The sequence below is a fragment of the Gouania willdenowi genome, chromosome 9 (genome assembly GCF_900634775.1).
Source record: "Gouania willdenowi chromosome 9, fGouWil2.1, whole genome shotgun sequence".
Taxonomy (NCBI): Eukaryota; Metazoa; Chordata; class Actinopteri; order Blenniiformes; family Gobiesocidae; genus Gouania; species Gouania willdenowi.
Window position 1 is genome coordinate 16,450,949 of NC_041052.1, and position 22,076 is coordinate 16,473,024.

A 22,076-nucleotide genomic window follows, 5' to 3' on the forward strand; every position below is an offset into this window, starting at 1 on the left:
CATTGATGGCAGTAGTGATGTTCACTCAGCTCCACCTGCAGGCCGTGTATTCTCATGAGAAGGTGAAAATGGAGGGAACCATCACGCAGCAGACCAAACTCATCGACTTCCTGCAGGCTCAGGCTCACGGCGGCTCCAAGAAGAAGAAGGTCAGACGGTCATCCCTTATCAGACATGGTGATTCAGATCCACTATTTCCATCCTCTGAGGGGAGATTTCCACACTTCAGTCAACTACACGGTGTAGCTATCTGGTTGTTCTTCCAGTCAAAGTTTCTTTATTCTAAATTAAAAACAAGTACAATCGGTACTTCTATTCAAACGCCTTGTTTTTCATAGATTGCAGATGTATTTAATTAGTTTACAATCATGATTAGACCTGAAAGTATCATTGCCATCATCACCATATCTTTTGTGTTTGTAAATGTTCACACGCGTATATACAGTAACTTTTATGTAAAGGTTCTGTTTGCAGTTTTATTCTTATCTTAACTTTTCTTTTTCTACATTCAAAACACATGGACTCAGAACTTTAGAACTTCAAAAGTTAAACTGTAGAACTTTAAAACTTTATCATTAGGACTTTAACTTTAGAACTTTACAATTTGAACTTTTGATCTTTAAAGTTTTAGAACTTTAACTTGATCCTAACCATTATCTTATCATAACTTATCCTATCTTAACATATCCTTTTTTAACTTATAATCTCATTTTACATTATCTTATTTTTACCTGTTTTCACTAAAAAAAAATGTTAAGATATTAACTTACATTAATGAATCCTATTTTATAAAACTAGTGCAGTGCCCGTAGGAAGTATGTATTGTTATAGAAAAGTGGGAGGGTAAGTCGCTTTTCCATGGATGGCCAACAGGTTGTGTTTGAAGGTGGGATGTCAGGGACATTTAGGTTTGTTGTGAAGTGCTGCTAGTATGCCAAATTTCATGCTTGTAGAGAAATTTGCTTTTTTCGTGGGGGCGGGGCGTCCAAACAGATCCTTGAACCAAGCAGCAGCCATGTTGAAACTTTCAGGTCAGTCTGATCCTGATCCACAGAGATATTTGAAGAACACACACACACACAGACATAGATTCCTTGCTTTTATAGATAGATGACATTTTATCTGAATTGATCTTATCTAATCTTAATGTATCTTATAGGAACTAATCTTATCATCTCTCTATCTGATGTTAATGTTTCTTATCTTATTTTATGTTAATATATTTTATTGTATCTATCTTGTCATACCTCATCTAATTATATCTTATACATAGTATAATTAGTTCATATTTTTTATTAAAAAAAGAACAGGAGAGGTCAGCCCAAAAAGAACCAAAACCTAGTCTTCTTGTTGAGTTTTAAATAAGATACACTTTATTGGACCACAAAGGGAGAAATTAGGTCATTCAAGCACCAATGAATATTCAAATCTAAGAGAATTGGAAAATAATAAATGAGGGAAAACGCTATAGAAAGACAGTAGGACAGCAACATATACAGGTAAAAGCCAGTGAATTAGAATATTTAGAAAAACTTGATTTATTTCAGTAATTGCATTCAAAAGGTGTAACTTGTACATTATATTTATTCATTGCACACAGACTGATGCATTCAAATGTTTATTTCATTTAATTTTGATGATTTGAAGTGGCAACAAATGAAAATCCAAAATTCCGTGTGTCACAAAATTAGAATATTACTTAAGGCTGATACAAAAAAGGGATTTTTAGAAATGTTGGCCAACTGAAAAGTATGAAAATGAAAAATATGAGCATGTACAATACTCAATACTTGGTTGGAGCTCCTTTTGCCTCAATTACTGCGTTAATGCGGCGTGGCATGGAGTCCATGAGTTTCTGGCACTGCTCGGGTGTTATGAGAGCCCAGGTTGCCCTGATAGTGGCCTTCAACTCCTCTGCGTTTTTGGGTCTGGCATTCTGCATCTTCCTTTTCACAATACCCCACAGATTTTCTATGGGGCTAAGGTCAGGGGAGTTGGCTGGCCAATTTAGAACAGAAATACCATGGTCCGTAAACCAGGCACGGGTAGATTTTGCGCTGTGTGCAGGCGCCAAGTCCTGTTGGAACTTGAAATCTCCATCTCCATAGAGCAGGTCAGCAGCAGGAAGCATGAAGTGCTCTAAAACTTGCTGGTATACGGCTGCGTTGACCCTGGATCTCAGGAAACAGAGTGGGCCGACACCAGCAGATGACATGGCACCCCAAACCATCACTGATGGTGGAAACTTTACACTAGACTTCAGGCAACGTGGATCCTGTGCCTCTCCTGTCCTCCTCCAGACTCTGGGACCTCGATTTCCAAAGGAAATGCAAAATTTGCTTTCGTCAGAAAACATGACTTTGGACCACTCAGCAGCAGTCCAGCTCTTTTTTTCCTTAGCCCAGGTGAGACGCTTTTCGCGCTGTTTCTTGGTCAACAGTGGCTTGACACGAGGTATGCGGCAGTTGAAACCCATGTCTTTCAAGCGTCTCTTGGTGGTGGATCTTGAAGCACTGACTCCAGCAGCTGTCCACTCCTTGTGAATCTCCCCCACATTCTTGAATGGTTTTTTTTTCACAATCCTGACCAGGGCGCGGTGATCCCTATTGCTTGTACACTTTTTCTGACCACAGTTGTTCCTTCCCTTTGCCTCTCCATTAATGTGTTTGGACACAGAGCTCTGAGAACAGCCAGCCTCTTCAGCAATAACCTTTTGTGTCTTTCCCTCCTTGTGCAATGTGTCGATGGTCGCCTTTTGGACAGCTGAGTATTGTACATGCTCATATTTTTCATTTCCATACTTTTCAGTTGGCCAACATTTCTAAAAATCCCTTTTTTGTATCAGCCTTAAGTAATATTCTAATTTTGTGACACACGGAATTTTGGATTTTCATTTGTTGCCACTTCAAATCATCAAAATTAAATGAAATAAACATTTGAATGCATCAGTCTGTGTGCAATGAATAAATATAATGTACAAGTTACACCTTTTGAATGCAATTACTGAAATAAATCAAGTTTTTCTAAATATTCTAATTCACTGGCTTTTACCTGTATGTAATTCTTTAAACATTTAAAGAGAAATAAAGGATTACATTATTTGGACCTGGGTGCCTTATTTTATCTCCATTCAATATAGCTATACATGTTTGTTTACTGTAACTGCGTGTCCTTCAGGGTCTGTTTGGGCGTCGTCGTGAGGATCTGTTGGCGGCCATGGCGGCACAGTCTCAGTCGCAGAGTCAGAGTCAAGGCCCAGTGTCTCCGGTTCCCGCGCTGCCGTCAGTGCCTCTGCAGTACGGCGACATGAAGACGGCTCTGGACAAAGAGCGAGCTCGCTGCTCAGAGCTGGAGGACGCTCTGCAGAAGATGAGAGGGGAGCTGAGATCACTGAGGGAGGAAGGTGAGGAGATGTCATCCAACCTTTCAACAAGTGAGGATAAGTAAATCACAGTATAAATACTGTATACTTCTTTAAATTGTATATGCTAAGTGCCTTTAAATGATTGTGTTGTATTTGGTACTATATGTATAATTACTCGATCATTACAACTACATCATTAAGTTAATACCAATACATGACATCTGTCCAAGTTAAAGGTGCAGTCCACAACTCTCAGATCTCTCTCCACTGCTCTCTTGCCCTGCCTCCAAACTTTACAAAGTCTCTCCCTCAGAGGAGCTAACAAGCTAACTTTAGCCCAGCAGCAACATCACAGTAATATAACATGCTCTGTTAAAAGCATATCACTGCAATGCTTCTCTCTCTCAATGTGCACACACCTCAGCAGCAACAACAACATATAGCACTTACAGCAACGCATACGGAGGCTGCTGCTCGCGCACAAACAACACATGCACTTCAGAGTTCTAGTGTAACAATTACAAATCAAACATAATGTAAGTCAAGGAGCAGTAATTACCTTTCAAGTAGAAAAGTCACCAATTCCATCTTCTACTCCTCCAGACCATACACTATAAAAAAGATGGCGTTCCAGCCTGGGAAAGGGGCGGGGCCTGTGAGCAACAGCTGACAGACAGTCCATCAAACACAATCCTGGCTCTGATTGGTTCTTTGTGCTCGGTCACGGTGTATTCTGGCAATCTGCCAAAGGCTGCAGGAGCAGCAGGGGGAACTCAATGAGTCTGTTTTTTTCACACAAACTTCGAGTTTCATGTAAAGCTGTCCTTACATAGTGACACTTTTATAAGAGTTGCAGACTGCACCTTTAACTATACATATCACAGTCAGGGTTTAAGGTCCACAACATGCATGTGAGTTAGATTTCTGCGAGCCTGTCATTTTATTAGCGGTAAAGCACTAAATGTTATTCTATGACTAATAATAACTGCAGCTCTTCAGTATAAAGACCACAGCAGCTCTACACCAGCCTCAGCTCGCCAGCAGATCCTCATGTCTGCCATGGTGAAATCACCTGAGCACCAGCAGGGCCCGGGCAGCGTGGCAGCAACCAACGCAGTGCGCAGGAAGGACACACCGACCCCCGAAGGTGAACACCCCTGAGATTGATACATTACACACGCGCATACATACACACGCACACACACACACACACACACACACTCTCACAAATCTGTGTGTGTCTGTTTCCTCACACCTTTCAGAGGGAAGGAGGGTCACGTTTGAAAGTAAGTGGTCCAAACTTCAGGCTGCTCTTCTCTCGCCCTCTCTCCTTTTGTTCCTCATGCACATTTGAACATAGGACAGGTTTTCACAGCTCTGCACCTGTTATTTACCTGAGCAGCACTCAGCTCAGAGCACAGCTTTGGAAACCTGACACCTTTTATCTTCTTGGTTGCTGAAGCTCAGTGGATCTGATTTGCTGAAAGCTGAAAGCTGCTCGGTTTTGATTTACCTCATGTCCAACCTTCACCGTCACTCCCAGTCGGACAAACCCGCGACGCACTAAGTGATCTGTGAAGCCCACCGCTCTGCTTTGAAGGTGTCATTCAGTCATTGAGTCCAACACTAAAGAGACACAACTTTAGAGTTATTTTCTTTTTACATTTTTACTTTATTAAATGTTTAGACTTTCAATTGAATTTATTTTATCAAATGTTATTCTTTGATATGATTTAAATCAATCATTTTATTTTTTGTTTGTTTGTTGGTTGAAATTGATCTATTCATCCATCCATCCATTTTCCAACCCGCTTGCTCCTTTTCAGGGTGGCGGGGGTCTGATGATGCCTATCTCAGCTGTCATCAGGCGGTAGGCAGGGGGTACACCCCGGGCAGGGTGCCAGTCCATTGCATATTTAACTATTCTTTTTTCATGATAAGAAATATTTTTAAATAGTGTTTAATTTCGTATTTATTTTCAATATTACTTGTTTTGTTTATTTCCATTTTCCTACTCTTTATTATAATTTTATTATATGTTATTTTATTCTTTATTTCCTAAAGTTGCGTATTCATTCATTACATTTTATTAATTCTAAATATTATAGTTTGCGAGAGAATTGTTTTGTAAACCGTCCTCGCTGTTGTTTTTATTAGTATTTATCATGTATTGTATTTTGCCCATATGTTCTTATTATATGTATATATTTCACCTTGATATTTAATCTATTTATACATTTAAGTGTATTTAATCTAATTTTCAAACATATTCCTAAAGGGAGAGTTTTTCACTAAACTTTACATGATATGTAACTAAGATCATAAGTTGTGAATGGAGTCCTGTCCGGCTCAATGATAACTTCAAGGCAGTGGGAGAGCACAGGTATTCAACCATGCACATGCATCATTCTGCAGCTCTGTTGGAAACCTTGTGTTTTATCCCATTTAGATTTCGTCCTGATGAGGTTAGGGAGTGACTCAGACATATTGGACCTGCCTGTCTTCACAGAGTACAGCCGGCGGCTGAAGGACAGTCAAAGGGAGAGGTCGGTGCACCACAACACCGCCCACCGCTTCACCGTGGGACTCAACATGCGAGCAGCAAAGTGCACGGTGTGTCTGGACACCGTGCACTTTGGTCGACAAGCTGCAACCTGCCTGGGTGAGTCAAAGAAGAGTCCAGTCAACAAAATGTGTCTAAACTCTAGTCTCGAGCCTACATGTTCTGACACATACTGTGTTTCTCAGCTTTATTAGATACAGATGTTGTTCTCATGACCTTTAAAACACGAGTCACACTCAAGACCTGAGGAAAGGAAGACATTCACAATAAAAAGTGAAATTAAATTAATGTAGTCAAAATAATAGCAGCATTTAGAAGGAATGTGTAACCACAGTGTAAGAAAAACTTTTCATCTTTCCAGTTAAACAGCTGCATGAATAAGTAGCAGAGAGGGGGTATCATAGGGTATCCCCTTTTGTTTTACCCCTAGAATTAATAAAAAGAAATCCTGGTTCATGTATAACTTTAAAAATTATCTTTATTTTTTGTAGGAATTTTCCTGGATATAAATTTCTGTGGTTTCTGCTAAACACTCATTATATTTCAATCTATTGTTATAGTCATTACATCACCTTCAGCGGGTTGACAAGACGACAGGTGGTGCAGTCAATGCTATTATTTTGAAAAATAATAATAACGCAGGTATTATTTTGAATACTTTTGTCATGTCATGCGAATGTCAAGTCAAATGTGTCCTAATAGATTATTTATTTCTAGTTTGTGCAACATGTGATTTGATTTCACCCCGACAGGAACAGATCTATACTGTAACACATCTGTAACAAAGTATAGTAAGTGTAATAATGTTTGTTTGCAGCATAATCCTGTTTTGTAGAGAGAGACAAAAAAGAGAAAAAAAAATAAGAGAAAAAATAATTATAATGTTTTGTAGATTAAACTGTATTTTACAATGGTTTAACCTTTTCACTTGTTATCTGAAGGAGTTTTTTTTTTTAAATTTATCTTAAAAGTTACATTTTATTGTCTTTGCAGTGCAGTAATTCATTATTCTTAAACATTTCCCATTTCCACACATCTCATCCTACAATGATCTGACCTATGATCTGAAGCTATTCTCTTTTCTTTGTTGAACTTTCCGTTTGTTGAGACACTGCTCGTTGCTTTTTTTGGTCTTATAGAGTTTACAAATGAGACCTGAATATGCTGTGTCGTCTCTTTGCTCCTTCACCAGAGGTGTCAAACATTCCTCCTGTGACTAATTGTAAATGACAGAGAACACCTCACATGTATTTATTCAATAACAGTAACTGCAAAACCAAAGCCTACAACAGGACAGCAGAGGGCAGCAAAACACAATTATGCTCCCAGATTGTTACATTGAATTCTTTTTTATTTATACATTTACAAAGCAGAGTGATAACTCAGGTTAGATGATGTGATGAGTCCACAAAGATTTTTGTAAATTTTTGTAAAATACTTTCTACATCTTGACAAATGTTTGGTAAATGGAACAAGTTTTTAACAATCTGTTTTCACTTAGTTGCACTACAACAAAAGCAAATAGCTACAATAGTCCTTATTTACAGGCTATTAGTCCATTATTTCACTGATCTGACACGACATGAGATCAAATCCAGACTTCCTGTTTCCTTTCTTGTCCCCTAAGGCAGTGGTTCCCAAACGATTGCAGTCCCCCTTTGATAATAATAATATCATAATAAAAATGTGATAAAAGTGCCCATCTTTGCTATAGAAATGAACAAAAACAAGTTTAACTAACCTAATCTTGTAAACAATATGTTTCCTCCTCAGAGTGTCACGCTTTGTGCCATCCTAAGTGCTCGCCCTGCCTTCCGGCCACATGTGGGATGTCCAGCGACTGTTCTCTGCATCTGTCCGAAGGCCCGTGTCGAGACAAAGCCACGGTTCAACCACTCAAAGAGGCCGGCGGACACATGCACCTCGAGGGCTGGGTGAAGCTGCCCAGGTTGGTCAAGGACCCTCAAATCAAATTTAACAAACAAGGGAAAAAATGAAGTGTTTTGAAGGAATATGAAACAGAAACTGAACAGACTGTCAACAAAAGTTTCAGAAACGTCATCAGTTAGTTGCACTTCTCATCGTTATACTTATGGCGTTTTAGAATTTACCGTAAGTTTCTTTAGAAATGACGTTGTTTAGAAAGAATGGAAAACAGCTGCTGCACACACTTCCAAGAAGATGTTTTTTATGTTCATAAATGTTATTCATTGCAAATTTCCTTTTGCGTAAAACCTACAGGAAAGTTTTGATTGTTAAGATAAGACTTCGGCCATTTATTATTTGTCAAAAGTTACAAAAAAAGAAAAAGGATATGAGACCGCCACGAAAAAAAAAAAATAATAAACAGAATAGGATGAATGAGGTGTCAATCAAAAGGGTAAAACCTGCTGAACTGTTTTAGCATTTTAGTATTTAAAGTTGAAGACTTCATCAGAAGTTGAAAATGAAACCAAACAATCAGTATTAGGTAAGAGTTCAGCTCTATTAGCTTTCTTTAAAAACAAAAAAACATACATCATAAAAACAAACGGTATAGCAACAAACTATATTTGAATAATCTGTAACAGCTTTTTTAAAACCAGACTCACCAGTTCAGAGTCAATACATGATAAATAAATACTATGTACCTGTAATTAATAATATTGTAGCACTAATGCCTTTGAATGAGTCATGGTGTGTGTGGTTCCCACAGTGTCAACAAACACGTGTGTTTCTGCAGGAATGGAAAACGTGGGCAAGGCTGGGAGAGAAAGTATGTGATCCTGGACGGCACCAAGATCTCCATCTACGAGGTGGAGCCCAGAGAAGGTCATTCCCACTCACTGATCAGTTGTAACATTTGGGTTTGATTCATCAGCAGGTCAACATTTCTCCTGGTCAGTTGGTCTTGAAGTTGCTGGTTGTGTCTCTCTCAGATTCGGTGAAGCCTCTGGAGGAGTTTGATCTGTCAGAAGGAGAAGTTTTGGTTCATGGAGCTGTTGGAGCTTCAGAGTTGCCAAACACCACCAAGTCAGGTATTAATAACCTCTACTGATCTGATAACTGTTGGATTTCACTGTAACGTAGAGTGTAAGCAGAGCTCAGGTTTAGGCTTAGTTCTCATTCAGGGGTGGATTGGCCATCTGGTATACCAGGCATCGTCCCGGTGGGTCGTCAACCCAAAGTGGGCCATTCAGGTCTGCTACTTTTTTTTTTGATGAGCGAGTGGAGGCAGACATGGTAACAGTTGGCCAAAAATGGTCCAAAAGTGGCAAAAACATGGCAAGAAAAGAGTGAAAAGGGATTAAAATGGGCCAAAAGCATTCAAGAGTTGCCAAAAAATGGGCAAATAAAGAAGAACCAGGTGGTAGTTAATGGCAAAGGCTAGCTTTAATGAGCAAAATGTGAAACAATAGTGAAAAAGGGCAAAATGTGGAACAAAAAGAGGCAAAATGTAGGGGAAAAGGAAACAAGTGGTATTTATTGGGCAAAAGTGAGCTTATTTGGATTATACTGTAAGTAGCCAAAAAAATTAAAGAGGACAAAAATTGGATTAAAGTGTCAAAAAGGAAAGAAGAAAAAGGAGATTTTTTTGGCAAAAGGTAGCTAAAGTCTGAAAAAGTGTGGGCAAAAATGGAACAGGAAAGTTTTGCCCTTTTAAGGTTTTCTGGGGGAATAATAATTACAATTAAGACATGAAGAGCCATATGTTGAGCATTACTGACTTAATAACAGCTTCTACATGGTGTCTGCTAAAAATGTAGTGGCTGGTCTGGACAGAAAATGCCTGGGTGTAATTTTTGTCACAGTCCACCCCTACTCTCATTGCAGCTGATAAGCAGTTCTGTTACTGTTATTGGAGTTTAGCATTAGCTTTTATAACAGCTATGAAGCAGATTATTAACAGTTGTGAAGCAGCTTTTGTAGTTTAGCATTAGCTCATAACAACTGAGATGCATCTCTGTTAGTGTTATTATTCCCCGCCACAAAGTGTGAACGGGGATATAGGTTTGAGCTACAGTATGTCCGTCCGTGCGTCCGTCCATGCGTCCAAGTTAAAGGGGACAGCTTTTCTCAGAAACCGTTTAAGATACGATAACCAAATTTGTTGTGTGGCTTCAGGGTATCAACACTTTGATGGAGTTCAAAAATGAGAAGCGCGCAATAATTTTTTCCCGAGTTATTGCCCTTTTTCCATTTTTTTCACTCTGTTTGAGGCATCGTCAAAGGGGACAGCTTTTCTTAGAAACCGTATAAGATAGAAGAGTTTGTAATTTTATATTCTGATGTGATAATATTTTCTTACGTATACATCTAAGTTCTTAGATTTAGGACATTTAGGAAAAGCTTGTGAGTTATAATGACAACCAATCTGGCGAGGGATGTTGGTGACTTTGTCTTCTTGTTGGAGTTTAGCTTTAGTTTTTTGTGAAAACCGCCTAAATCTGTGTAAACTGACCCCCTCGTCTCTTCTGTCTAGATGTTCCCTATGTTCTAAAGCTGGAGACTCACTGTCACACCCCCTGCTGGCCCTGCCCCTCCATCTACTTCATGGCTCCCAGTTTCCCTGAGAAGCAGCGCTGGGTGACCATCATGGAGTCTGTGGTGTCCAATGGGCGGGTCGCTCGGGAGAAGGCAGAGGCAGACGCAGTGAGTGTCTGTTAACTGTAGTTTATCATGTTTATTTGTTTTAAGGTGGAGCTTTTAAAGTCTCAAGTTTAAAAATAATATTAGAATTAAAGCTAACATCACCACTTTTGGCATATTGAGCATTTATTAAGTACTTTTTCCACTTGCAAGAAAAGTCTCAACAGATTTCTGCTGGATTGAATTTAATATATTATTCTTGCCATTTTCTTGCAAACCTATACACATATTTGTTGCTGTCTTTATTAAGTATGAGCGTACTGGTGAATAAATACATAAGCTGAACTAAGAATTTGTACTTCTGGATTGGTAGAACATGTTGCTTACTTGCCAACCTATACAGTTTACCTGTATTTAATATGGATATTTTTTCATGTGTAATGATTTAAAGATCATCCCACCTTTAAAATGATTCATTTTATTACAAATGTAATATTGTCCCAATAGAAGAATTGCTAGTTAAAACCAAGATTCACATTTGGAAACTGTAAAACCCACCTGTAGTGAACTTTAATTTCAAGCTCTATCAAAATATTTTGTCTAATTCCAGAGGTTCAGTCGGGTAACCATAATTATTAACAATTACCGGTGATGACACTGAGATTGTTTTGTCTCTGGAGTCACACACATCTCTGGTAGAATTTTCCTACTCTGAATCACTAGATCCCTCTGTGTGTCAAATGTAAAAGCCCTTTGTGCTGCGCTGTGTTATACAAATAAAGTTTCATTTTATCAGATGATTCTGATCTTTGTTGAGAGGAGCTGGTTTTCCAGTTTGATGTTTTTGTTCTGATATTTTCTCTCAGAAGCTGCTGGGAAACTCTCTGCTGAAGCTGGAGGGAGACGACAGGCTGGACATTAACTGCACGCTGCCTCTGACTGATCAGGTACTGCTTTGTTGTTCAGGTCCAACACGACTACTTTTCTTACTCCTTTCCAGTTGTTTTTTTTTTTTTAGCTTTTTTAAATGGACATGTCACAACCTAATAAAACATAAACAAACAAAAAAAAACATCCCAAAATGTAATTAAAAATGACACAATTATTAAACAAATTTAAATGAAAATTTGAATGTTTTGTAAAACTTCTCTTATTATAAAGCATCTTAGTTTAAATTCATTCAAATATTTTGTATTAGAAACTGCTGCTTAACCAAATGAATAGATAGAGATAGAATAGAAAACAGATTAGTTGACGAAAAGAAGCGTTATGATGAGATAAGTAGAGTTAAGAATATATAAGATGATACAAGATAATATGACATGATACAAGATGAGATAAAGTTAAAGATAGAAAGAGAAGAGTTTAGAAAAGAGATGAAAAGGAGAAGAGATAATGTGCTGTGTGTGTGTGTGTGTGTGTGTGTGTGTGTGTGTGTGTGTGTGTGTGTGTGTGCGTGTGCGTGTGCGTGTGCGTGTGCGTGCGCGTGCGCGTGCGTGTGCGTGTGTGTGTGTGTGTGTCACAGATCGTGCTGGTGGGCTCTGAGGAAGGCCTGTACGCTCTGAACGTCATTAAAAACTCTCTGACTCACGTTCCTGGTCTGGGATCAGTTTTTCAGATCCACATCATTAAGGAGCAGGAAAAGCTGCTGATGATCGTTGGTGAGGACTAACATCACACACACACACACACACACGCACACACACACAGTGTTAATATTATTATTGCAGTTGTTGATATTGCTTTTTTATCATTATTATTAATATGATCTTTTTATTGTTGTCGTTCCAGGTGATGAGCGAGCGCTGTGTCTGCTGGAGATAAAGAAAGTGAAACAGTCTCTGTCACAGTCTCACCTCACTCAGTCAGAACTCACTCCTCAGATCTTTGAAACCGTCAAAGGGTGTCACCTGTTCGCCGCCGGCAGAGTGAGTGTGTTATTTTGATTTAATATTGTTAAATATGTATTTAATATATAGATATAAACTATTAATATAATCATATTTTTATATAAATAAAATATTCATATATTATTAATAACTTTCTACGCTCTCCCTCACAGATAGATAACGGCTCCTGTATCTGCGCTGCGATGCCTAATAAGATCACCATCCTGCGCTACAACGATAGCCTGAACAAATACTGCATTAGGAAGGTGAGGGAGGCACGGCAATTTGTTTGTTTGTTTGTTTGTTTGTTTGTTTGTTTGTGAAAATAAACAACTTCATCACACAGGAGATAGAAACCCTGGAGCCGTGTAGCTGCGTGCATCTGACCAGCTACAGCATCATCATCGGCACCAACAAGTTCTACGAGATCGACATGAAGACCTTCCTGCTGGAGGGTGAGAGGACCCATGCTGTAAACAAACAAACATCTAAAACTGTCAACAATGGGGTTTAGCCAGGCTAATCCTGACATCCAGGATGATCCAAAGAGAAAACAACATGACTATAGAGCAGGCTTGGCTTATCCTGCTGCTCAATCAGCAGTTTCCAACTGATCTCACAGAGTTTCTTACAGTTATTTTAATTAAAAACACATTGTTATGTCAGAGATTATGTTACAGAACTCAAATACACTTTAGAGTGTGGTTCAAAACGAGGAGAATTCATAAGTTTCATGTTAATGTCTTATTTTAAAAGCACATAACTCACTTTACACAGATTTAATTTGTTCTTTTTTTTTTTTTACTGACATAAAAAACATGTTTGTTTGTATGTTTTTTTTTATCTAATATAAAAATAGCATTCCTAAAAGTAACAGTGATAAATAATGATTAATTCGATGGTCAGTAAAGGCACAGCAGAATATTTCTCCCGGTACCGTCCGTTCCCGGTGGGGGACGGGACAGTGATAGTGCGAGCATTTATTAATGATTTAATTAATACAGGACTGTATTAATTATTATACTTCATTAATATACATTTCTTAGACCAGTGACCAGTGGAAAAAAAGAAAATTTAGGAAAAAATTAATTTTTTCATAAAAGTAGAATCTGTCTTGCTCCCACTGTGGACATCAATTTAAAGTTTAGTGCTGAGTTTTTCAAAAACATTAATCAAAACACTCACTGGTCTAATGAATGATATGTTATTTAATCATATTTTTTCATTGAATGCTGAAAGCAGCAAACACAGTAATCAGAAATATATAATATAAATACTATAATAATAATATTATTTTTCTATACATGGATGTACCAGTATTATGTATTCTATTTTTGTCTTTATTTTATACAGGTTATCTTAAAACATCATTTGTTCTAATGCATTGCTGATGTTAAAATCTCTTCTTGTCTCAGATTTTCTGGATAAAAATGACGTGTCTCTGACCGCGGCCGTGTTCGCTGCGTCCACCCACAGCTTTCCTATCGCCATCATGGCGGTGAGCAGCGCTCTGCAGAAAGAGGAGTACCTGCTCTGTTTCCATGGTGAGCAAACACACTGCGTCACTTCTAACCGACCAGGCAGAAGATTATGACCACTGACCAAGTAGTACACTGACGACCTCTTATGAAAGTAATATTAAAACCACACCAACTGTTGCTGCATGCTGGGATATTAGAGTGAGTTACATGTTCTCATCCGTGACATATTTTTGTATAATTGTTTTTCTGTAACAGAGGTTGTAACAGTTTTGTTGTAACCAACAACTTTGTAATAACTAACATTTTTGTCATTACGAACATTTTTGTCAAAACTAACATTTTTCCCGAGACACACACTCAAAAATAGACGTTTTTCTCTCAACGCACAGTTTTGCAGTAACAAATGATTTTGTCTTCACAAGCATTTTGCTTTTAAAGTATCATTTTGTCGAAACAGACATTTTCTTTGTAACAAATGTCTTGTCATAATTGGTGGGCTCCTTTGGTGTCTCTGACAGAGTTCGGAGTGTTCGTGGACTCGTACGGACGGCGGAGTCGCGCTGAGGAAATCAAGTGGAGTCGTTTGCCGCTGTCGTTCGGTCAGTGTGGATTTAAACCATTTTTGAGTTCTGTTTGATTTGGCGTCAAACACAGAGAGTTGACTATCATTTACACAGTGTTTGTGTTGTTCCTGGCTCATTTGTGCAGCTTTTCTAACCACTGAAACACTGAAGATTGTGAATGTCGATATGTGCCTTAGAATCAGCACATTTCGACTTTGGATTTCCTGCATATAATGAAAATCCATCAAAATAAAGCCTGGATTGGAGAGTTATGATGTGACAGAGATTAGTTTTGGAAAATTAGTGTTGGACAGTATCGGCATATTGGATATTAGCCAATATTGGACATCCCTACTTTATAGTCCTCATTAGTCCGTAAAAGGAACGTCTGTGGAACAGCTAGTAATGACTAAGCAATATCAGTGAATCTATGTAAAGGAGGCCTGACAGTAGTGAGATGTGCTGTTGGTGTGACTGGAGATAAGAAAATTATTTTTTAGGATTTTATGTTTGTCGTTGTCTTCCTTTGGCTCAGCTTACAGAGAGCCTTACCTGTTCATCACCTACTTCAACTCCCTGGACGTCATCGAGGTTCAGGGACACGCTGCGCTCACGTGAGACACACACACACACACACACACACACACACACACACAGACACACACACAGACACACACACACACAGACCTGTAATATCTTCAAGGTTTGCTTTGTTTCCCACACTGTTCTCCATCTCTGACAGTCCAGCCATCCTGGCTCACCTGGACATTCCCAGTCCTCGTTACCTGGGTCCGGCCATCTCGTCCGGGGCCGTCTATCTGGCCTCGTCCTACCAGAACAAACTGAGGGTCATCTGCTGCAAGGGGAGTCTGATCCGAGAGTCCGGAGAGCTACAGAGAACTGGATCGAGCCGAGGGTGAGCGAGCATCACGCATTCACTGCAGCACAAAGATGACACTGAAGTCCTCAGATATTCAATATGAGAATAAACCAATGGTTGTTAAAGGTTATAGTGGAAAAGTTGCCAATATTATAGCCCTGGCCGATTTTTGCCTAAGATGTAATATTTGGTTTACATCTATATCAGTTTTTACCTCTGCCGAAGTGTATGTTTTTGCTGGCATTATTTTATTTATTTATTCATTTGTCTGTGAACAGTCTGACTCAAGAACTTATGGATGGATTTCAAATGAAATTAAGAGAGTGTAAATATTTGAAATGCAATAAGAAACCAGTGATTTGGAGATGATCCAGATCAATATCCTGAATCTGGATCAGTTTCAACAATCAAAAATCTGTCATCAGTGGTGACATTTCAGAAATTAATATCTCGGTTCGTATAGTTGACGATGTTCATGAAATATGACTCGGACGAGTCATGTATCATGTAGAGTTGGTTCCTCCACCACCTCACCAAGTTTTATCTGGATCTGATCTGCATTAAATATATGGCGGACTGCTATGGCACTGCGAAGGCTTGCGCTCTCTGAGTGCTTTCTACTGTATTTGCTTAAATATTTTTTTCAAATAAAATGTTATTAATTTATGTTCCCTTGTCTGTATTTGTTGCCTAAGGTTAACACTACATGCGGCCATACCAGCCTGTCATTGCCCGATCCCGTTAGATCTCGGAAGCTAAGCAGGTCTGGGCCTGGTTAGTAGTTGGATGGGAGACCAATGAGAATTCCAGGTGCCACAGTGGGGTGGCAGTCACCCAGTGGTATCTGTCATTGTGCCCTTGGGCAAGGCACTTCACCTACATTGCCTAGTATGAATGTAGTGTGTGAGTGAGTGTTGGTGGTGGTCGGAGGGGCCGATGGCGCACTATGGCAGCCTCGCTTCCGTCAGTCTGCCCCAGGGCAGCTGTGGCTACAATAGTAGTTTACCACCATTAAGTGTGGAGTGAAAGAATAATGCCTTAATTCTGTAAAGCGACTTTGAGTGTCTATGATAAAGCGCTATATAAAACTGATGCATTATTATTATTATTATTATTACATGTAGTGTAATCTATTCTTGACAAATTTGCATGTTTTTTCTTAGAAAAACCACCAAACTAAACCACCAGCAGCCATAATGAGTGACTTCTGTTCACAACCATTTAACACTAGTCAGTCAACAGTTAACATGAGGTCCCACTTGATTCAAAACATCTCTTTACTCACATTACATTGCAGTATTGCACAGTTTCTCAACAAGAGCAGCGTATTACTCTGTGAATCACTATACGGAGGTTTTAGCAATCGAGTCAAGGGTTGTGCCACAGTCTGGCTCTGAGGGGCGAAGCTTCTGCCAAAGATCCTGTATTCATAAAGGATGGACACTCGTGTCTTTAATTAGGTTAACAAATGATTGTTTCCCCTTTTAGTGATGAGGTTTGTCACTAAATGTGCCACAACAGTTTTACAATGAGCCTGATGTGGACTCCATATGATCCACATCTTTCCCGTATGATTGTGACTAAAACTAAACCAAACCTTATGGTTTTAGCACAGACCAAACACATTAGTAAACGTCGGGGTGTGTTAGATGTTGTGAGCATAGTAGCGCCTCCTACTGGTGCCTCCTCTCCCTGTCTCTGCAGCAGTCCCAGTAAGCGCTGTCCTCCCACCTACAGCGAGCACATCACCAAACGTCTGAGCTCCGGCCCCGGCAGCCACGACGGCCTGCACCGCGAGCCAAGCACGCCCCACCGTTACCGTGAGGGACGCACCGAGTTCAGACGCGACAAGTCGCCTGCTCGCCCACTGGATCGCGAGAAGTCGCCCGGCCGGGTGTTGGACGGACGCAGGGAGAGGTCACCCGGACGGTTCGGGGAGTCGAGTCGACTCCATGCGGGGTCGGTGCGAACTCAGCTCGCCCCCGTCAACAAGGTGAGCTGCAGGAACAAGACCTTAGTTTATGAGTCACTTCATGAAACCCTCACATTCATGGCTGTGAAACATACAGCCATGAATAAGGTAATGGAAATGATGAAGGCTTTTAAGTTTGAGGTCCTTCTAAGGCTACATTCACACTGCAGGCAAAAATGTCCCGAATCTGATTTTTTTGGGGTAAAGTGAATAGGTCAGATTTTTTAGAAGCAGTGTGAACACTCAAATCCAGCCCATACCTGATTATTTTTTTTAAACCAGATTTAGACCACTTTCATACATGTCCTGAAACAGATGCAGATCAGATTTTTTTCAGTGCGATCGGATTTGATGTTTGTTTGATACGTTGATTATCATCATTCTGCCCAGCGGGAGCCTTGCAAAAATAGATGATAGCAATGATGGAGCAAGTCAATGGAGAAACATTGAGGTCTGGGCTTGATAAGCAAAGCTTGAAGGTTCATACTGAATCATAACTGTTCTGTTTTGGAAAGCATACCACCAGCCAAAGAGCCAAAACAAACAATCTGGCTGTTTTTCTTTGTCCTCGTCCTCCTCGACACCTGCCCATTCATTCTCCGGCTCCCACTGCACAAAAACTTTGAGACAAGTGCAAAAATGCTAACTTCCTCCATGTTTATTACATTTGTGCATCAGCGTGCGGCATCTGACGTAATTTCTACTGTTCTTTTCCGCATGTGGGTCAGTTCGAAGCCGCAAACAAAAAATCAGATCTGAACCAAAAAATCTGAATTGAGCAATGTAGTCTAAACGTAAAGCTTGGTCAGTGATCATTCTTTTCCCATTTTTCTTCTTCTTGTTTTGCAGGTGTGGGATCAGTCGTCGGTGTGAATCCATCACAAAGCCTAAAGACGCACACACTCGCCTCACCGCCTGTACAAAGAGCTTCGATCCACGATCGACTCCATGACATGGAGCCTGTAAATATGTGGCTTACGTTTTTATAGGAAAAGGAAAGTCGGCTGGGGAAGCCATGTCTATTTTTTCTATGACACGCGTTTGTAACGACGTCTACGGTTCAGGGTTAGAGTCCGCCATCGGTCTGTGAATTACGATGGTGGTTTCTCAGGTGTGGATCCAGTCAGAGGCGATAGTTTGGTGAAATCTAAAGTTTTTAAATCTTGGTGAGTCAACGGTCATCTCGGGCTTCGTCCGCGCGTATAACTGAAAACTGAAGTTTCATCCACATGCTGAAGCAAACGATGGAAACAGTGACTTCCCTCACAGAAGTGGTGATACAACCTACTGTATCTCCAACACTCCATTTGATCCAATCAGGGAGATTATCAGCAAGAATACAGCACACACGCACGCACACACATACATACACATACAGTATATATACTCTTTTTTTTTATGGACAGAAGAGAAACATTGGTGTATTTTTGGTGAGGCGTTCTTTGAACGTGATTGGGCGTTCATTTACATGCAATTTTTCCTTTCCCCATTAAAGTCTACAAACGGCTTGTTCAGATCATAGAGGTTAGTACAAAACCACGATATATTTCAAATCAAATATCAAGTTCAATGACGTCTTGGCTTTCCTTCACGACATAACTGCTATTCACAAAAAGAGCTACGCAAGATCCGCAGCTGTCGATCATTGTCATATATGATGTAAAATCCAGTTTTTCAACCTCAAATAACTTATTTAAAACAAACATCACAGAAAAATGAGCACTTGAACACAATGTAGGGTGATAATAACTAATGATCACAGTAGAGTTTAGGTTAGGAAAAAAATTACGTGACGAGTTTTTTAACTTTACAGTTTGGCCAACATCCCATCTACTCCATAATCATACTCCAGCCAGTCAGCAGGGGGAGCTCTAAAAATGAAAGCTTCATTCCACCGGGGAGATTGTTCCGTTGATTCTTTTTAGTCTATGGTTGAAACGCGGCTATTACAATTTAATTTTGTTATTTGCTGAGAACGAGATTCTGTGAAGTCATTGGACCGTCGCTAATGTTGGCTCCAAAACCTGGGGTTGAGTTACACTTTTAACATTTAAACAAAGGCTAACTAGTGTATGCTAAAGTTTACCAAAGACAAATTATTTGCAAGATGTCTTTATTGATCACATAGACATTTTGACCAAAGTTGTATTGCCATCTGCTGGTGTACCAAGGTATTGTCAGGAAGGATGTTGGTTTTATTTGGAAAGGTGTGATACGTGTGAATGAGCCATCACGTCACAGCTAAAACAATCCAAGCACTCAGACAGCTTTTCTGTAAACAAAATAGGAAATCTTAGTTTTCAGGGACATCTTTGTTTGTGTGGACGAAGCCTAACACGAGCCGTTATCTGCGTACGATGGCTTTTTTTTCCTGCACTTTGTAAAATGACTCCAGCCGTCGCTCTGAGTCTTTCTGTGTTGTTGTTTTTAACGCCTCGTCTTGCTGCTCTTCTCGCTGCTGCTGCTGCTGCTGCTGCTGATGTACATCTGTGCGGTGATTTGAAGTCCAGTGAGCATCGGGACTCGTCTTCTCTCTTCAACTTGTCACTTCAGTGAGCATGACTTTAGGTACGTTCACACCAAACGCGTTTCGGACATCAAAAATTGTGCTTCACGCGCATAGTTGGACGCTTGTGCTCATTGAATACAGACGCTTGTCACCAGTGTCGAAGACGCTCGGGACGCGCATTAAGGGGAGGGGCTTCTTTGTTGCCAGTGGTGTTCATACAATGGATGATATTGTGGCGATCAGTTACGTTCATAATTCACCCAGTGACTGTGAAGTGGTGGGGAACGTTATTGTGTTGAGAAGGCTGCGTTTCCGGTCAGATGTACATTATCGAGAGAGTGGCTTGGCTTTATTTGCTCCTCGGCGCCGTTTCTGGATTAACCAGAGCTGCGCTGGGACAAGAGTCGCCGTGCCCAGTTTGGCGACATGCTGACCGGCATCGCTGCTCGCATCTCCTACCAGGACACCAACTACAAGCACTCTATTCCAGCAGAAGTCCATCTGCCTCCGGTTAGTGTTTTTTTATTCTGATACGTCACAGTTGGGGAACGCTCCTAATTGGTCGATGCGCCGCGATATGCCCCAAAAGTTAAACAATCCCAATGTCAGCTGCGTTGGAAGCGCCGAATGCACACCAAAAAGCGTCCGCCACATGAAAAGCTTCAAAACGCGCTGCACAGGAGGCGCGGGGCGCACAGCGCGACCTCCGACGCTCCCTAGAAGCGCGTCCACCATGTATTGTGAATGTCAACCGGTCGCTTTTGACACATTTGGTGTGAACGTGCCATTACTCCACAGCAGCTTCTCCATCTTTCTTCTCCTCCTCCCGATTGTTTCTCTGCGTCACTTGCATCTGAATGGTAGACGTTGATGTTCAACAGTAACTTTATTGATTTTTAGAGATGTATCTCAGTTAATGCATTAAACATAATTAAAGTGCCACTGTGTGTTTCCATCTTCTTGTTTCATTTTTTCATACTATGAAGTCAACGTTGACCCGTCGATACGAACCGAAACAATGACAAAAAACATCTTAAAGAATATTCGATATTTTTAAAAAGTGAAGTTTCACGCTAGCTACACCATCAATAAACACACTATTAGGAAAGTAGTGTTGTTATGGCAGCAAAGAACAATAATATATTAAAAAACAGTATTAACAACAGATAGATGAATGTGTATACATATGTAAATAGTGTATACATTTACAGTTGTCAGCATTCATGGTTATAATAACTGTTTAATAAATAGAGAGAAGTGCATGTGAGGTCATTTTGTCTATTGCTAAACCTAAACCTTTTCTAAAGGGCCAAAGAAGCTGCAGAGGTGCTGCTTTTTTATCAGAACACTCATGGTGATTATGGGTTTTTGACCAAATGAAGCCAAGATAAAACTCATACAGTGCAACCTTTAAAAAGTACATAAGTTTATAAATTGGAAACTAGACAACATTTTGATGCCGAAATTGTATGTCTGACTTAAAAATTGGCAGTAAGAGCATAAAATTTAATATTACATTGGAAGTAAAAGTGTTGGCATTTTACAAATCTGATAGAGATAGCAGCATTGTTACATTTTGACATTTGAAAGGTCCAAGTAAAACATAAAAAAGGGTGTAAAAAGGTATGGTTATATAGTAAGGCAAAAAAAAAAAACAAATCGCCAAAAAAAAAAGGAGGTAAGGCAGAAAAAAGGGCAAAGAAAATCAAACATCTCGAAACGGAGGTAAGGCTAAAGCAAAGCTCAAAAAAGGGTGAAAATTTTTTTACATGCCTCAAAACAGAGGTAAGGTTATAGGAAGGCATAAAAATTTATGAAAAAAAGAAAGGCTATAGTAAGGCATAAAAATGGAAAAAATTTAGATTTTTTTTTCCTGAAATAAGGCTATCACGAGACCCTAAAAAGTAGTCTAATTATGATGTGCATACTTATACTGAGATTAAAATGCAGTAAGGAATGAAAAATGAGAAAAAATGACAAACACCCCAAATCAGAGGTAAGGCTTTAGTAAGGCATAAAAATGGAAAAAAATTGGATTTTTTTTTTTTTGAGATAAGGCGATCACAAGACCCTAACAACTAGTCGAAAAACGATGTGCATACTTATACTGGGAATAAAATGCAGTAAGGCATGAAAAATGAGAAAAAATGACAAACACCCCAAATCAGAGGTAAGGCTATAGTAAGGCATAAAAATGGAAAAAAAAATGCTTTTTTTTTCTGAGATAAGGCTATCACAAGACCCAAAAAACTAGCACAATTATGATGTGCATACTTATACTGGGAT

The 22,076-nt window shown here is 39.6% G+C and overlaps 1 protein-coding gene and 1 pseudogene across 14 annotated transcripts in view; both read left to right on the plus strand.

Moving 5' to 3' along the window:
• citb (citron rho-interacting serine/threonine kinase b) overlaps window positions 1-20,114 on the plus strand; it is a 58,292-nt gene extending 38,178 nt beyond the window's left edge. For 2 of the 14 annotated variants that reach the window (XM_028457123.1, XM_028457124.1), the window contains exons 21-40: window positions 30-149; window positions 3,178-3,433; window positions 4,356-4,511; window positions 4,627-4,650; window positions 5,814-6,026; window positions 7,701-7,875; window positions 8,650-8,738; window positions 8,846-8,944; window positions 10,390-10,559; window positions 11,363-11,443; window positions 12,022-12,157; window positions 12,288-12,424; window positions 12,559-12,651; window positions 12,732-12,840; window positions 13,801-13,929; window positions 14,385-14,465; window positions 14,965-15,043; window positions 15,172-15,345; window positions 17,014-17,302; window positions 18,131-20,114. In XM_028457123.1, the coding sequence (XP_028312924.1) occupies window positions 30-149; window positions 3,178-3,433; window positions 4,356-4,511; window positions 4,627-4,650; window positions 5,814-6,026; window positions 7,701-7,875; window positions 8,650-8,738; window positions 8,846-8,944; window positions 10,390-10,559; window positions 11,363-11,443; window positions 12,022-12,157; window positions 12,288-12,424; window positions 12,559-12,651; window positions 12,732-12,840; window positions 13,801-13,929; window positions 14,385-14,465; window positions 14,965-15,043; window positions 15,172-15,345; window positions 17,014-17,302; window positions 18,131-18,154 (2,634 nt within the window). In that variant the 3' untranslated portion in view covers window positions 18,155-20,114. The remainder of the gene's footprint in view (window positions 1-29; window positions 150-3,177; window positions 3,434-4,355; window positions 4,512-4,626; window positions 4,651-5,813; window positions 6,027-7,700; window positions 7,876-8,649; window positions 8,739-8,845; window positions 8,945-10,389; window positions 10,560-11,362; window positions 11,444-12,021; window positions 12,158-12,287; window positions 12,425-12,558; window positions 12,652-12,731; window positions 12,841-13,800; window positions 13,930-14,384; window positions 14,466-14,964; window positions 15,044-15,171; window positions 15,346-17,013; window positions 17,303-18,130) is intronic. The other 12 variants (XM_028457132.1, XM_028457134.1, XM_028457125.1 and 9 more) reach the window with 10 other exon arrangements.
• LOC114470473 (uncharacterized) lies at window positions 16,014-16,131 on the plus strand (annotated as a pseudogene).
• Window positions 20,115-22,076: the final 1,962 nt, after the last annotated feature.